Source organism: Suricata suricatta, chromosome 1, assembly GCF_006229205.1.
Source record: "Suricata suricatta isolate VVHF042 chromosome 1, meerkat_22Aug2017_6uvM2_HiC, whole genome shotgun sequence".
Classification (NCBI taxonomy): domain Eukaryota; kingdom Metazoa; phylum Chordata; class Mammalia; order Carnivora; family Herpestidae; genus Suricata; species Suricata suricatta.
In genome coordinates, this window is record NC_043700.1 from 49,995,733 (window position 1) to 50,011,074 (window position 15,342).

A 15,342-nucleotide genomic window follows, 5' to 3' on the forward strand; every position below is an offset into this window, starting at 1 on the left:
TAGTTTAGAATGCAGATATATTTAACAATTCCCCTGAATGGTGAGTAGTTGCAAAATTCTGTTTTGTTTTGTTTTTTGTGGCTACAAATATTGCTGCAGTAAACATTTTTATATTATGTACATTCCTATATAATGATGTTTTATTAGTCTGTGAGATTCCCAGAAGTGGGATTGGAAATGGAAAGGAATATGCATTTAAAAAATTTTTTTAAGTTTATTTACTTTAAGAGAGACTGAGAGAGTAAGAGAGCAAGCACAAGTGGGGGAAGAACAGAGAGAGAGAGGGAGAAAGAGAGAATCCTAGGCAGGGTTTGCACTGTCAGCACAGAGCCCAACACAGGGCTCAATGCCAGGCATGGTGAGATCATGACCTGAGCTGAAATCAAGAGTCGGATGTTCAACCGACCATGTCACCCAGGTGCCCCTGTATTTTTTTAAAATTTTTTTATGTATTTTTATTTATTTTTGAGAAACAGAGACAGCATGGGCAGGGGAGGGTCAAAGAGAGAGGGAGATACAGAATCTGAAGACAGGCTCCAGGCTCTGAGCTAGCTGTCAGCACAGAGCCCCGTGCTGACAGCTAGCTCAGAGCCCGATGTGGGGCTCTAACCCATGAACTGTGAGACCATGACCTGAGCTGAAGCCGGATGCTTAACCGACTGAGCCACCTAGGCACCCCATGTATTTTTAAATTTTAATAGAATTTGAAAAATGCCTACGTGGTTGGTAATATTTCATATTTTATTTGTCTGATAACTGTTTATTAAGCCCTTACCCCTTGCCTGGCACTGCTTTAACAATTTAGGCTCAACAGTGAGTAAGACGAAGATCCCAGCCCTCATAAGGTTCATCCTAGAAATACAGTGGGGAAAAAGAAATGAAATAACAATAAGATAATAAATACTTTCACTCCAGAAATGTATGAAAACATAATTCTCTCTTGTTGTACCATCAACAGTTGATATTATTCCTTTTCTTCCCCCCATCTTATTGATAGGATGTGATATTTTATTATCTTTATTTGCATTTTCCACCTGATAGGTAATTTTAACATTTTCACATGTTCAATTGGCCAAATGGATTTGTGTTGGATAAACTGCCTATTTTTATAATCTTTACTCACTTTTCTATCAAGTAGACGTATGCTAGACCCATACTTCTTGTTCGTTTTCATGAACTCTCTGTATATTATACATAGACATTTATCTTTGGCATGGTTTGCAAATCTTTTCCTCAGTCTATTGCTTATGTACTGACTTCATAATTTTTTTTTATCATATAATACCTTTTGTGTTTATAAATATGTCTTTTATTATTAATATGTCTTTTTGTCTTCTCTTAGCGTCTGGCTATTTTACTTTTGTTAACTGCTGTCTCCAAACTCTGGATAATATGTATAGTTTCTTAAATTGTCTTTCATTAATTCCTTCTTAAATTCAAATAATTTCTTTCAGTTATTTAAATTAAAAAAATTTTTTCAGTATACATGGAAATTATTTTTTAATATGGTGTGAGGTAGGGGTTTGATTGTACTTTCTTCTAGGTAGACGGCCATTTTTCCTAATACCATTTATTAAAAATAAACTTTCAGTTCTCCATTGAAGTAAAATGCTACCCTTTTCATATAGGCAGTTCCAAATGTACTGGAATCTGTTTGCATGCTTATTTTTCTGCTTTACTGATTATATCTCTATTCTTACTCCAGTTGTAAGCTATTTTAATTACAGTGCTCTTTTTCATAGTTTTAAAGTTAGATTAAAGTTGTATTTGGTCATAGCAAACTTCAGACAATTTTATCCAATTAAAAATTGTAATTATTACTGAAAGTACACTTAATTTCTCTTAGGAATGAGGAAGAGGACATAATCAAGAAAGAGAGGAGATTAAAATAATTACAAGACAATACTACGTAAAACTTTAAGCAACAAATTAGAAAATGTGGAGGAAATCAAAGGTCTCCTAATAAATCATATAATCATCAAAATAATGCAAGGAGGAGGAAAAACAAGAACCAACAAATTCCTGTAGAAGAATTTGAAATGTACTTGAAGATCTACTTTTTATTTATTTAATTTTCAAAATTTATTTTACATTTTTTCTTTTTGAAGATTTTATTTATTTATTTTTACATTTAAATTCACGTTAGTTAACACACAGTGTAGCACTGGTTTCAGGAGTGAATCGAGTGACTGAGCTCTTACCTACAACACCCAGGTTTCATCCCAACAACTGCCCTCCCCGATGACAGTCACCCCCCTCCATGAACCCTCAGTTTGTTCTCTATATTGAAGAGTCTCTTACAGTTTGGCTCTCTCTATGTTTTTATCTTATTTTATATTTCCTATCCTTCTCCTATGTTCATCTGTTTTGTTTCTTAAATTAAAGATCTACTTTTTAAAAAGACCCCAGAACAGGGGCACCTGGGTGGCTTAGTCCATTAAGCGTCTGACTCCAACTCAGGTCATGATTTCACAGCTCATGAATTTGAGCCACACGTTGAGCTTTGCGCGGACAGCTCAAAGTCTGGAGCCTGCTTCAGATTCTGTGTGTCCCTCTCTCTCTCCCCGTCCCCTGCTCATGCTCTGTCTCTCTGTCTCAAAACTGAGTAAACATTAAAAAAAAAAGGACCCCAGAACAGATGACTTACTGGCTGAGTTCTAGCTAGCCTTTAAAGAACAGAGTCCCAGTATTATTCAAAGCCATACGAAGGACGGAGAGTTTCCTGCATGTTACAAAGTCAGTATCATCTTAATGCTAACTCCTCAGAGACAGACCCCATTTGGGAATATTAATTCTCATTTGAAATAAAACATTAGAAATAGGATCCATCCATGTACCAAAAAGACTAATGAATTGTAAACAAATAGCTTTTATTTTAGAATACAAGGATGTTTCAGTGGCTGAAAATTTATCAACATAATTCATTACATCAACAAATTAAATGATCATATTAAGAGACACTAACGAGGTTACCTGGTAAAATTAAGTATAAATTCTTAATAGAAATCCCTAATCCCTTATCCAGAATTCTGATGCCAAGAAATCCCTGAAAACTGAAATTTTGGCCTGTAACTTCGGCATCAAATTTCATTTGCTGCTAAGGTTTATCCAAACTGACATATAGAAGCTACTTGAATACAAAGAAATATTGTTCTTGACAAATGTGAAGTATTGCATGTTCTGTATGCAAGGCACACTCACAAAACGGCTTATGGATTATTTTACTGGGTCTCTCTCCCATATTTAAAATTATTATGATCTTCCTTTTTTTCAACACGAATTTGAGAATTAATATGAGACATGTGCGGTCAACTTTCTGGAAGAAAAGCACCACTGTATTTCAGTAAATCTAAGACACCGCTGTTTGGAAGACTAGCATTTATTCTATGTGTCACTAAAAGAGAGGGAAGAAAGAGGCTGCTATTTACTTTAAACATCATCATCAGTTGTAAAACACATCAGTTTCAAGAGATATTGAAATGTGAAAAAAGGGGGGCTCAGTCAGTTGGGCGTCCGACTTCTGCTCAGGTCATGATCTCACGGTTCATGGGTTCGGGCCCCACGTCGAGCTCTGTACTGACGGCTCAGAGCCTGGAGCCTGTCTTTGGATTCTGTGTCTCCCTCTCTCTCTGACCGTCCCCTGCTCACACTGTCTCTCTGTCTCTCTCAAAAATAAATAAAACATGAAAATTTTTAAAAGAAATGTGAATAAAGGGTGCATTCTAGAGTCGATGAAATACATCTGAATGTACACATCTGAAAGCGGTTAGGAGTTCTCCACCAGCCCCACGGCCCTTCACACAAGAACAGACACTCAAGGTCTTACTTTACTTACTTACACTTACTTTAGAGATAAAAGAATGATGTGAGATAGGCTTTGTGAAGCTCAAGAGCAAGTCCTTCCTAGCTGCCCGTGGAATGAGGGCGGTGCTGATGTGGTGTGTTGGCTGCGGTCTCTGGGGTCTTTCCCACTTCTATGACTCTGTGATCCTTTACCCAAGAAAAACCTTGGCCATGTCTCTCTCACGTATGGAAGACTCCCTGATATTTCTGAGAAGATGCAGTTGGTCTCAGACGCCTGGGCCTTCAGTGTGCCCTGAATTTATAGCATTTTATCTGAAAATCTGAGTGGGAAAGAACCTCAGACATGTCCTAAAGTGGGCCAAGAGAGGAACTTGGCCTTCCCAAGTAATACAGCCAGCGGCAAAATGAAGGCTAGAACCCAAACCACCAGGCACGTTGGTCAGACTCCTTCTAGATGGTTCCTGTCCCCAAGTCACTGGGGTCCATCGCAGCAGTTTCTGGCAGTTTGCTCAGACCCAGATGACCTCTGTGTCCAAAACCAGTTTTTTGTCCTCTCCCGTCCACTTCTTCCTGCTCTGGGGAAAAAAAAGATGGATGCAAACCTAACCCCTCCAACTGCTTACTGACTCCATGTTCTGATTTTGGCCTTCACTGCCCCTCCCACTTCCACCCTGCCTTTCTAATTGGCCACTTGGAAGGGGTTGGGGGAGCTCTTCTATACTAAGGCTCTGCAGACCTACTCACATCACCAATCTGCTGTGTGCTCTCCGACAGGATGGGAGTGGTGAGCAGCAAAAAGCAGATGAAGCAGAAGGGTAAGGGCCGCTGGAGCCCTGTGAAGGTCAGCACCCAGAGCAGAGACCCCCCACCACTGCCCCCCCTGGTGAGTGATGGCTGTTCCCGGCTGGGGAGGGCGGGGGAGGAAGAGGAGCCGAGAGCAAGGGCAGCACCCTTGGGGGTGCTGCTTGTCTCCAGCTAGCCTAGCGCCATCTCTAGAGAATACAAGGCTCTGACAAATCGGCCCTCTGCCACTGCCACCAAACGTGGCACCCACCTCATGTTGGTGTGGCAGGATAGTGGAACGTTTAGCAGCCAGATTGCCAGTGCTTACATGGATTTTCTGTGTACTTTGAAGCAGGTTACTTAACTCCCCTATGCCTCAGTTTCTGCATCTGTAAAATGGGTATAATGAAAGTGCCTTTTTGACAGGGATGTAACAGTATGTGATGTATATGCAACTATACAATCCCATAATATATTACCTTTATACAGGACCAGGTTAGTCTCTGACAATTCTTAGCTAGTTTTCATTTTGCAAGGGGAACCTTGAAGAGAAAAAGAAGTCAAAAAAGTCAGCTTGAGAGGAGAGTGTGGTGGAAAAGGGTTTGGGGCATTTAGCAACATTTGCTGCCCCGTCCCTACCCAGAAGCTCCTAGAGGTCATTGTCCCCTTCCTGGAACGGCTGCCTCATTCCAAGGAGCTTACTCTCGGGGATGAGGAATCTTAAAACTATCCACACCTCCCCAGCTAACCCTCAAGTTCCCGTGGAGCCTGCGATGCAGTTCTGACTTGTTTACGAAGAGGTTAGCACCCTTCCGTGGAGGCTACTGCATTCCCAAGATGCATTTTTAGATGATTGTGTGTGACATCCCCCTCTCCCACCTGGCCAGCCACCCCTTTTTGGTTTGGGACAGTGGCGAGTCATTCCTGAAACCTGCTCTCTTGCTCTCTGTCTCCAGGGGCACATGCAGCTGGTCATCGCTTAACTCCAGCAGTGACCTGATGAGAAGTGGGGACCGCTAATCTCATTTCTTAGACAAACCAGGCATTTTATGTGTCCCAACTTAGCCCAGGGCTTGGCACGGAACAATGAAATGTTTGTTGACAGGGGTCAACTCAGACTTACACAGACTAATTTTCCCAAAGGTACCTGCTATAGAGCCTGGACTGTTTTTAACTTTTAAAAAAATCACATAATATATACTAATTATGGAGAAAAATTGTAAATACTCATTATCTTACTAGCCAACCATACCCAGAGTTAGCACTTCAGAGCTCCTGCCACCAGACTCTTTTACTCAGTTTTATACTGTGTTTATATTTTCTTTCTTTTTTAAATGTTTACTAATTTTTGAGAGCGAGAGAGAAAATGAGCAGGGGAAGGGCAGAGAGAGGGAGTAAGAGAGAATCTTAAGTAGGCTTCATGCTGTCAGCACAGAGCCCGATGTGGGACTCAATCTCACAACCATGAGACCATGAGAAGAGCCGAAATCGAGAGTCAGACACGTAACCAACTGAGCCACCCAGGAGCCCCGTGTGTTTATATTTTCAATCGGGCCAAACTATACTTACCATTTTGCAAAAAGCTACTTCAAAATTGTGTTCAGTAAACATGGAGTCCAAAAATGGACTATTTATGGCACATGCGTCAAGTTGAAAGAGGAATGAGATGAACAGGCAGTGCAGCCCCTCCCATCTTCAGAAGGCGAAAGTGACCGCTGTCCCCCAATCTGTCCTTCACCCCAGAACCCCCTATCCTCAATGCGTTTATCATTCCGTAGCTTTGCTATTTTGTGTGTCATCGCATGTGTGGATACTGTTAAAGACTTTGCTTCAAATTTGCCCCTTACGAACTTTCAGTCAATCGAGTCAAACAGCATGTGTTCTTCTGAGTCTTGGTTTTCGGACTTACATTTGCGACCGTCATCCAGGTCGACGCAGGTAGCTAGAGCTCTTCAGCTCCCACAGGGGCACGGGATTTCCTCGCACAACTACGCCCCAGTTTTTCTGTTCCTCTGTCATTAGTCATAAGGATGATTTCCACACTTTACAATTTTTACTTATTGTTGTTATTATTATTATTATTATTGCTGGGAGCACTCTCAAATGTGTTTCCTGGTACACATACACAGAAGTTTCTCTACAGGGTACACACCGAGGGATGTATTTGTTGAGTTTTAGGGAAATATGCTTTTAAAATAATTTTCCGAGAACAAATACCCTTTGGCAGCTTCATGATTTAATGGCAGAGCCAGGAGCTTAACCCAGGTGTTCCGGCTTCCCACCTCCCCCCCACCTCCCCCATTCCCCAGCTGCCCCTTACAAGGGTGGGGCACCCCCAGCCCCTTCCTCTAACCCCGTGCACATCTTGTGTGAGACGGCAGTGGTACCTGCGAGTGTGTACAATTTACCTGTGCGACTTCCTGCTGACAAAGCAGCGCCCCACAGACCGCCCAGCGGCCCACCGGGCCGTGCCCAGGCCGCGGGCATCGGGCTAACGCAGCGGGCCTGGGTCTCTACTCCAGGTCCTGTTTAACCACCTGGCTCCTTCGCCTCCGGACGCAGACACGAGCTGGGACCAAGGTAAGAAGGGGCTGCTTTGGAAACTGAGGCTCCCTGCCAGGCCATGAGCAGAAGGCACAGGCGCCCAGTAGGGGGCAGCTTCTGTGAGAGGACTGGGCGGGCCCTCTAGGGTCAGAAAGAAGGCGGGGATGGCGTGCGGAATGAGCACAGACTTCCCCTGCCCTTGGGGGCCTCTCCAGGAACCAAGCACCAGTTCCTGTATCTGAGACTGGGTGGGTTGTCTTTAAAAAAGGACTTTACAGACTATAAAGGAGACAAAAAGAAAACCATTACAGTAAATACAAATGGCATAAAGACAAACCCAAGTTTCCAAAGATTCTAACTCCCAACCTCAAAGGGCAAGGGCCTATGACGGGTCGGCATCTTCCCTTCTGCTCTAGGTCTATTGGAAGCACCTTTGTTCCCCTCCCTGGGAGAGAGAGAGAGAGAGAAAGACACACAGAGTGTGAGTGGGGAAGGGGCAGAGAGAGAGGGAGACACAAAATCCAAGCAGGCTCCAGGCTCTGAGCTGTCAGCACAGAGCCCGACACAGGGCTCGAACTCACGAACCGTGAGATCATGAAATGACCTGAAGTAGGACACTTAACCCAGGCGCCCCAGCCCCATCTTTTTCCCACTTCTTCCCCACTATCCAAAGTTGCTGCCGACCTTCTGACCGCTCACACCATCCTCCCTCACCCCCAGTCACTACTTCCACTCTGATGGATAGGACAGTTGGGGGTCCCATGAGTGACCTTGGCCTTCCTGGGTCAGGAGTCTGGACTGGGGGCACTCACAGGATGGTAGCTTCGTTCAGACCCGGCTTACAGGCACTTTTAACCCACTTCCACACGGCACCAGGAGCTCTGTCAGCATCGGTCGCTCATTCCCATACAGCATGCACTGAGCAAATAGCACCTGGAGCCTGGCCGGGTCGAGTCCTGGGGAAACTATAGAACTGAATGAGACGTGGCTCCTCCCCCAAAAGAGCTCCGAGTCGGTCAGATTCATGAGCAAAATGCTGGATCGAGATTAGTTCTCCCACTGGTGTTTCTCATCCTGCTGGGGATCACAATTAATTACCACAAATCACCATTAATTACCAGGGCTTACCCTTCACTTCTTGCTGGGGGCTTAACATCTCCAGTAAGGAAACCCTGGGGGGTGGAGGGGGGGGAGAGGCGTAAACTAACTGCCTTTGGTGCAGTAACTTGAACCTCAGAACTGGAGGAGGCCACTGTCGTCTATTCCAATCGCCTCTTCCCACCATGGGGAAGTGATGAGCCCAATGTCACCCCACACCTCGGTCACAAAGCTGGCTGATTTACTCGAAGGTAAGCTAGGTGGTCCCCAAGTGACCATTCCCAGGTGGGTCTTGGCTCCCTGGAGCTGTGCAGAAAAGCCCTCCTCACTAGCAGTGGTGATCTGAACATCCATTCCAGGGACCACCAGCAAGTCAGGGGGACTGCCCACCAGGAGCACTGGGACAGGGCCTTGGGCATGGTTACAGGTCAAGGTTACAGTGGCCATGTTCCAAGACCACTACCCTCCTTGGAAAAGAAGTGGGAAGGGGCTGGTGGGGAAGGGGAAGAGTAGGGAAGCCTATGTTCTCTGAGGCGATAAGGAATCAGCTGACACTTATTCCCAAACTTGACCCATGTGGCCAATTTCCCTAGATCTTTGGACTATCCAATCCCTTAGACCACACCCTGTCCAGGCCTTAGGGCTTCTATGTGGAGAGCAGAAGAGAAGCAGGATGGGCTCTGAGGGGCAGTCCATTCCTTGTTCTCAGCAGCAAGGTCAGGAGGTCAGTCTGCCGACAAGAAAGTTCACCAGATCCTCCCTGTCTCTGCCTCATCCTGACCCCTTAGCAGCCAGAGATGGCCCACCACACGGACTTACCTGCGCGCCCGGTGGTGCCCATCTCTTCCTTGTTCCCCCTAGAGGAGCATTTCGTGGTGGCCCTGTATGACTACACCTCAGTGAACGACAGGGACCTGCAGATGCTGAAGGGGGAGAAGCTGCAGATATTAAAGGAGTAAGTTTCTGGAAGGTGGTGCTGTGGTCAGAGGCCTCTGTGGCTCCCTGTCACGGCAGGACCCCCAGTCCGCCATCCACTTCCCCACCCCACCACACCCTCCACAGCTGCCTCCATAGGACCTTCTCCATGCCCTGCCCCAGCCAGTCACCCCCTCTTCTTTAACTTGACCCTATGGTTTTCCTTCTACCTACCATTCCAAAGTCTTCTTCATGTGGTGGTTTCCTTCCTCTCTCTCCTGCTCTACTGTCAAAATCCTCTTCAAAACCTCTACGAATATCACCTCCTCCATGCAGCTCTCCTGACAGTGCTTGTCTAGCTGAGCCACCACAGCTTCTTGTGTCTCCCTTGCCAGACAAGATCTCACACAGGATTCTCCTAGTGAAATCAACTTTATTTCCAGTCTTCTCAGAAATTCTGCCAAAGTCTGTTCTCTCTCAAACATCTGGCTTGTCCTATGGAACCCTGGGGGCCTGCTTTTGTTCTTGAAGTTCTGAAATGGCCTTGAGCCAAAAGCCCCAGCCTTCTGGGTCTACACGGGGCTCCCGGCTCCTCCTCTGAGCCCCTCTCCTTCTGCTTTTGGCTTTCCCGTCCAGTCTCAACTCACTCACTAAATTCTTCCCCTGTCCCATTAATCAAGAGGAAGGCTACTCAGGGAAGACAGGGGCCCTCTGGGGCGGTCAGGCTGTCTGGAAAAACTTCCCCTGGAGGCCCCACCGTCCCCTTCCTCCCTGAGCCTGCCAGATGCTCAGCGTTAGCACCTCCCCCCAGCCCCCAGCAACTTGTCCAGGTTTCCTCTCACCAGCCCTCTGTGAATCCTCTGCCTCAGGGATGAAATCCTCCTGCGGAGAGGGTCGGGAGCTGCCCCCCTGGGAGAGGCCCACAGGAGCCACGATCCCATTTTTGTTTTTCCTCCTCCTCCGTAGAGCCGGAGACTGGTGGTTGGCCAGGTCTCTCATCACGGGAAGAGAAGGCTACGTGCCCAGCAACTTCGTGGCCCGAGTAGAGACCCTGGAGGTGGAAAAGTAGGTGGATGAATGGAAGGCTCTCAAAGTAGAGGGGTGCTTGCTGCTCTGGGAGCCGCTGGGCAGGGAGGGGGCCCAGCGGGGCTGAAAAGTGAGCCTCTGTGAGCCCAGCATGGAGGGGGCGGGAATTGGAATTGCTGGGGAAGGCTTGTCCACCACCCCAGATGACACACACATGGCTGTCTGGTGCTCGGGGAGCCGCCCCTCCGTGCTCACCACACTCTTCCCGTCTGTGAAATGGGGCTGCCCCTTTCCTGGCCCCTGGCCCCGCAAAGCCAGCATCAAGGTGCAGCGATCAGCCCCTCTCCTCCGAAACCTCCAGTGGGCAGGACTCAGGAGTTCAGACCTCAGGGGGACTCACAGAGTGGTGACCTCACTCAGAATTGGGTTACGGAGGGCAGCGCTCCCCAGCGTCCTCATAACCTCCTTCCACGCGGCACCAGGAAGGTCCCCCTCACACAGCATGCACTGAGCAAGCAGTACCAGAGCCTGACTCTGCCCAAGGACTGAGAAAGCTGTAAAGATGTGGGACCAGGGGCACGCACTTCCACACCTGCTGGTCCAGGCTTGAGAGGAGCAGGGCAGGAATCTGTGCTCTGAGAGTCTCAGCACTTTGTCTAATTCAGAGACTTGACCTCGAGGAGGGTGTGCTTTTCACTTTTAAAATTTTTTTAACATTTATTTTTAAGAGAGAGAGAGAGGCAGAGAGCAAATGAGGGAGGGAAAGAGAGAGAGGGAGACATAGAATCTGAAGCAGGCTGATGCGGAGCTTGAACCACAAGCTGTGAGATCATGATCTGAACCAAAGTCAGATGCTTAACCAACTGAGCCACCCAGGTACCTCGGGGTGTGCTTTGAGGGATGGCGGTTGGGTGCATTTTCCAAGAATAGAATTAACAAGGGGCATCCCCCCAAATATTCTCATTTCAAGAAAATAGTCCATTCGCTGATGAGAAGCGAGAAGAAAAGGGAGGCACAGGGACCAAGGGGCATTTCATGAACCAAGATGTGAGGAGTGTTGTTAGTTCAGGGTTAACTCAAAAATAGGAAAACACTGTTTTATTTCTTGGGGTGAGGCGTACGGCTTAGAAGGGAGGTTTGGACAAGGATATTCCGTGGATCACGGCTAGCCTCTGAGGTTTGCCTGCCTTTGCCTTTTGCAGGTGGTTCTTCAGATCAATTAGCCGGAAAGATGCTGAGAGGCAGCTTCTGGCTCCGATCAATAAGGCAGGCTCCTTTCTTATCAGAGAGAGTGAAACCAACAAAGGTAAGCATGGGGCCTGCGTGCCCTTCCTGTGCAGTCCCCGGGAAGCCCGACCTGACGCTGCTTCTGGGAGGGGAGAATGGGAGGGAAACACCAGTCAGGAGATTCCAGTGGCTTCTGGACCTCTGGTCTCCCTTCCAATTCAGGCCCCGCCTGGACAGCCCATCTAGTGCCTTGTGGTTGAGTGTGAGGCTGTGGTGCCAATCGGCGTCCCCTGGCCAGGCTAGACATGTACAACGTGCAGGTAGGAGATGCAGTTGGAGAGCCGCTCTCACCCAGGGCCGCTGTGCACCACGTCTGGCTCAGGGAGGGTGCTGAGGCCGATGGGGTCTGAAGAGGGGGCACGACACAGAGCCACATTTTGGAATCAAAGGATTTGGGAGCTGAGACTCGTTAGAGACCATCTCAGCCAGAGGCTTGTGACCTCAGACACTTCCAGGAGCTTGGAAGGTGACGTAAGTTTGCAGAATGGCCCGCGGCTGGAAATGAAGGGGGTGGCCATTGTGGAGAGCCGGGAGCACTCATGGATTCAAACCTGCTAAGAGAAACCTTTCTGCCACCGTCCGGGCCACTGCGCTTTCTCGTTGTCTCTCATTTAGTCTTCTCTCCTTCTTAAAGCTCCTTTTGTAATGAAATATAAGACATAAAAGTTGTAAAAATTATGAGTCCATAATTATACATATAGAGTCATAGTCAGTAAACGGCTGCACAACCACGAGAGAGCCCCTCTCACTGCTCCGCTTGCGCCCATTTCATAGTCAAGCTCCCCACCCCCTAGACAGGTCACTGCTATCTCCATTTTGGGGGAAATCCTTCCTTGCTTTTCCTCACAGTTTTATTGTCCATGTTTTGTCTGTTCTTCAACTTTACGCAAGTGGAATTGTACTATTTTTATTTTTGTGAGTCTTGTTCCTTTTACCCGACATGGTGAGATTCTAGGTTAATTTGCCAGGCTACTGTAACAAAGTACCAGATGCCGGGAGGCTGAAACAACAGAAATGTACTGACTCACACGCTGGAAGCCAGAGGTTCAGGATCAACATGTCCGCAGGACTGTTTCTTCCGAGGCCTCCCTCCTGGCTTGTAGATGGTCATCTTGTCCCTGTGTCCTCACCGGGTCTTTCCTCAGTCTGTGTCTAATGTCTCCTCTTAAAAGGATCCCAGTCATTGGATTAGGGCCCCCCCAGTGGCCTCATAATCACCCCTTTAAAGATCCCACCTCCAAATATAGTCACATGCTGATGTACTGGAATTTAGGACTTCAACACAAGAATCGGGGGGGAGGGGGCACAATTCACCCAGAACAGGTCCACTCGTGTTGTGGAGTATGGCAGTGGTCTGTTCACTTTCACTGGCATCCGGAACCCGGTATGTTAATATTCCATAAGCTATTTCTCCCTTCTGATGTTGGTAGACATGTGCTGTTTCCAGTTTGGGGCTGTTGTGAACGTGTTGTTCTGAACCTTATTATATATATATGCTTCCTGGTGCATGTTTGCCATCTTTGGGATGCTGAGCCAATACCCCCATTGGGAAGATGAGGAAACTGAGTCCCTAAGTGAGGAAGTGACTCACATGAGGCCAACAGTGAACAAGGGTCAGATCCCAACTCATCTAAGAGGCTTCAAAAGCTCTAAAATGTGGGGTGCCTGAGTGGCTCAGTTGATTTAGCATCTGAGTTTGGCTCAGGTCATGATCCTATGGGTTGTGAGTTCGAGTCCCATATCAGGCTCTCTGCTGTCACCAGAAAACCCGACTTCAGATCGTCTGTCTCCTTCTCTCTCTGCCCCTACCCCACATCCTCTCTTTCTCTCTCTCTCTCTCCCTTGTTCTCTCAAAAATGAATAAACCTTTAAAAATTTTTAAAGAAAAAAACAGCTCTAAAATGTGTCAAGCTGGCTTAACCTGGGGTGATGAAGGGGAATTTCCCAAGATATGTAAAGAAAGCCTTTGTTTATCAGGATATGGTACATAAGGACCCATTACATCCTTGTGGCCAATTAAAAAACTTTTTTTTAATGTTTATCTATCTTTGAGAGAGAGAGTGAAAAGAGAGAGAGAGGGACAGATCATGAGAAGGGGAGGAATAGAGAAGGAGGGAGATGTAGAATCTGAAGCAGGCTCCAGGCTCTGAGCTATCTGTAGGGCTTGGACCCAAGAACTGTGAGATCATGACCCGGGTCAAAGTCAGACACTTAACCCACTGAGCCACCCAGGCTCCCCTTGTGGCCAATTTTTGACTAGAGAGGAGGTGGTGTTAGTGATATCAGAGAAGGAGGGGGAGAAAGGATGGCTGGACTGTAAGTGGATTCCTCGTGGTTGGGGCTGTGGGAATAGACAAAGGTTTGGTTAGTAGGAGCACCTCGCTGCCCCCCAGGACTCATCCCTCAGCTCCATTCACAGCTTGACAACTGCAGCGAGTGGAAGCACCAGAGCAGCAAAAGCTGAACAAAGTCAGCTGCTCTGGGGAGGCTCTGGGGAGACCCCTAGGCCTCCCAGCTCCTCAAAAGTCTGGGTCCGGGGTGTCTGGGGGGCTCACTCTTGGTTTTGGCTCAGGTCTCCATCCCATGGTTCTGTGAGTTTGAGCCCCACATCTGACTCCACGCTTATGGTGCAGAGCCTGCTTGGGATTCTGTCTCCCTCCCCCACCCTGCCTCTCTCTTTCTCTCTCTCTCTCTCAACAAATAAATAACTTTTTAAAAAAGGGGGGAGTCAGGGACGGGTTGAGGAGGAGGGGTGCATTATTGAGTGCTCTGTGCAGAATTTCTGGAAATACACCAATGGATGCATTAAATTACACACATGTGTGTCGGGGGGGGTGCACACACACACACACATGCACACACACACATTAGGATATTGCCACTATCCCATTTTAGCAACAAAGCATCTATGACCAAGAAAAAATATGGAAATCACCGGGGATGACATACATGTCCTGCTATTGTAGAATATTTCAAACATATACAGAAGTAGAGAGAATAGTATAATGGAAGCTTTTGTAGCCAATGCTCAGTTTCAATGAATGATCACTCAGCCAATCTTATTCCATGTATATCCCCACCCCTCCCTATTATGTTGAAGCAAGTTCCAGAATCATGTGATTTCACCCTGGGAATGATGTTTTAATCATTGCCTATTGCTAAGGTGCCCAGTGGAGAGAAAGGGCCCACGACCTCAGTATGGAGGAAGGGGTTCTCCAAAGGTGGGGGTACCCCCTCCTGTCCTTGCCCACCCTAGTGCAAGCTGGAAATTGGCGAGATGGAGCCTGGGCTGCGGGACCGTCCCTGCATCACCAACCCTACACACACGTGCACACATATACACACACGTGCACATATACTCCTCAGAACTCCAAAGCAAGCGCCTTCCATCTGCATCCGAAAGCCACAGCCAGGGGGGTGCAAGACAGGAAGGAATGCTGCCTTCAGAAGCAGGGAAAGTGAATTCTAGTGCCCTGTGGCCTCCAGGACGTCCCTTAGCCTCTCAAGCCTCAGTTTATTCATACCTGTATGAGGACCGACTAGTTTCCCAATCTGAAGGCAGGCAGTGCTGCCAGTGTTAAGAAATCTCAATCTCTGGGGGGCGCCTGGGGGGCTCAGTCAGTTAAGCATCCAACTTCTCATTTTGGCTGAGGTCATGATCTCATGGTCATGAGATCGAGCCCCGTGTCTGGCTTGGCATAGAGCATGGAGCCTGCTTGGGGGTCTCTCTCTCTTTCTCTTTCTGCCTTTCCTCCACACACAGGGGAGCGCTCTCTCTCTCTCTCTCTCTCTCTCTCTCTCTCTCTCTCTCTCTCTCAATAAATAAACTTAAAAAAATAGAAATCTTAGTCTCTGGGAGCCCCAAACCAGAAGCTGATAGGATCT

General features: G+C 47.4%; 1 protein-coding gene and 1 long non-coding RNA gene across 4 annotated transcripts in view; one reads left to right on the forward strand and one right to left on the reverse strand.

Annotated features, from left to right (window-relative positions):
- Positions 1-15,342, forward strand: part of BLK (BLK proto-oncogene, Src family tyrosine kinase) — a 77,861-nt gene that overhangs the window by 51,418 nt on the left and 11,101 nt on the right. For both annotated transcript variants that reach the window (XM_029938647.1, XM_029938648.1), the window contains 5 exons: positions 4,579-4,687; positions 7,110-7,167; positions 9,091-9,184; positions 10,111-10,209; positions 11,373-11,476. In XM_029938647.1, the coding sequence (XP_029794507.1) occupies positions 4,579-4,687; positions 7,110-7,167; positions 9,091-9,184; positions 10,111-10,209; positions 11,373-11,476 (464 nt within the window). The remainder of the gene's footprint in view (positions 1-4,578; positions 4,688-7,109; positions 7,168-9,090; positions 9,185-10,110; positions 10,210-11,372; positions 11,477-15,342) is intronic.
- Positions 3,903-7,256, reverse strand: LOC115291004. 2 transcript variants are annotated; one of them, XR_003908363.1, is made up of 4 exons: positions 6,996-7,256; positions 5,067-5,129; positions 4,859-4,976; positions 3,903-4,374 (listed from the first exon to the last, which is right to left on the reverse strand). It is a non-coding gene; the product is annotated as an uncharacterized LOC115291004 (long non-coding RNA). The 2 variants fall into 2 exon arrangements; XR_003908362.1 differs by having other exon boundaries at positions 3,903-4,379.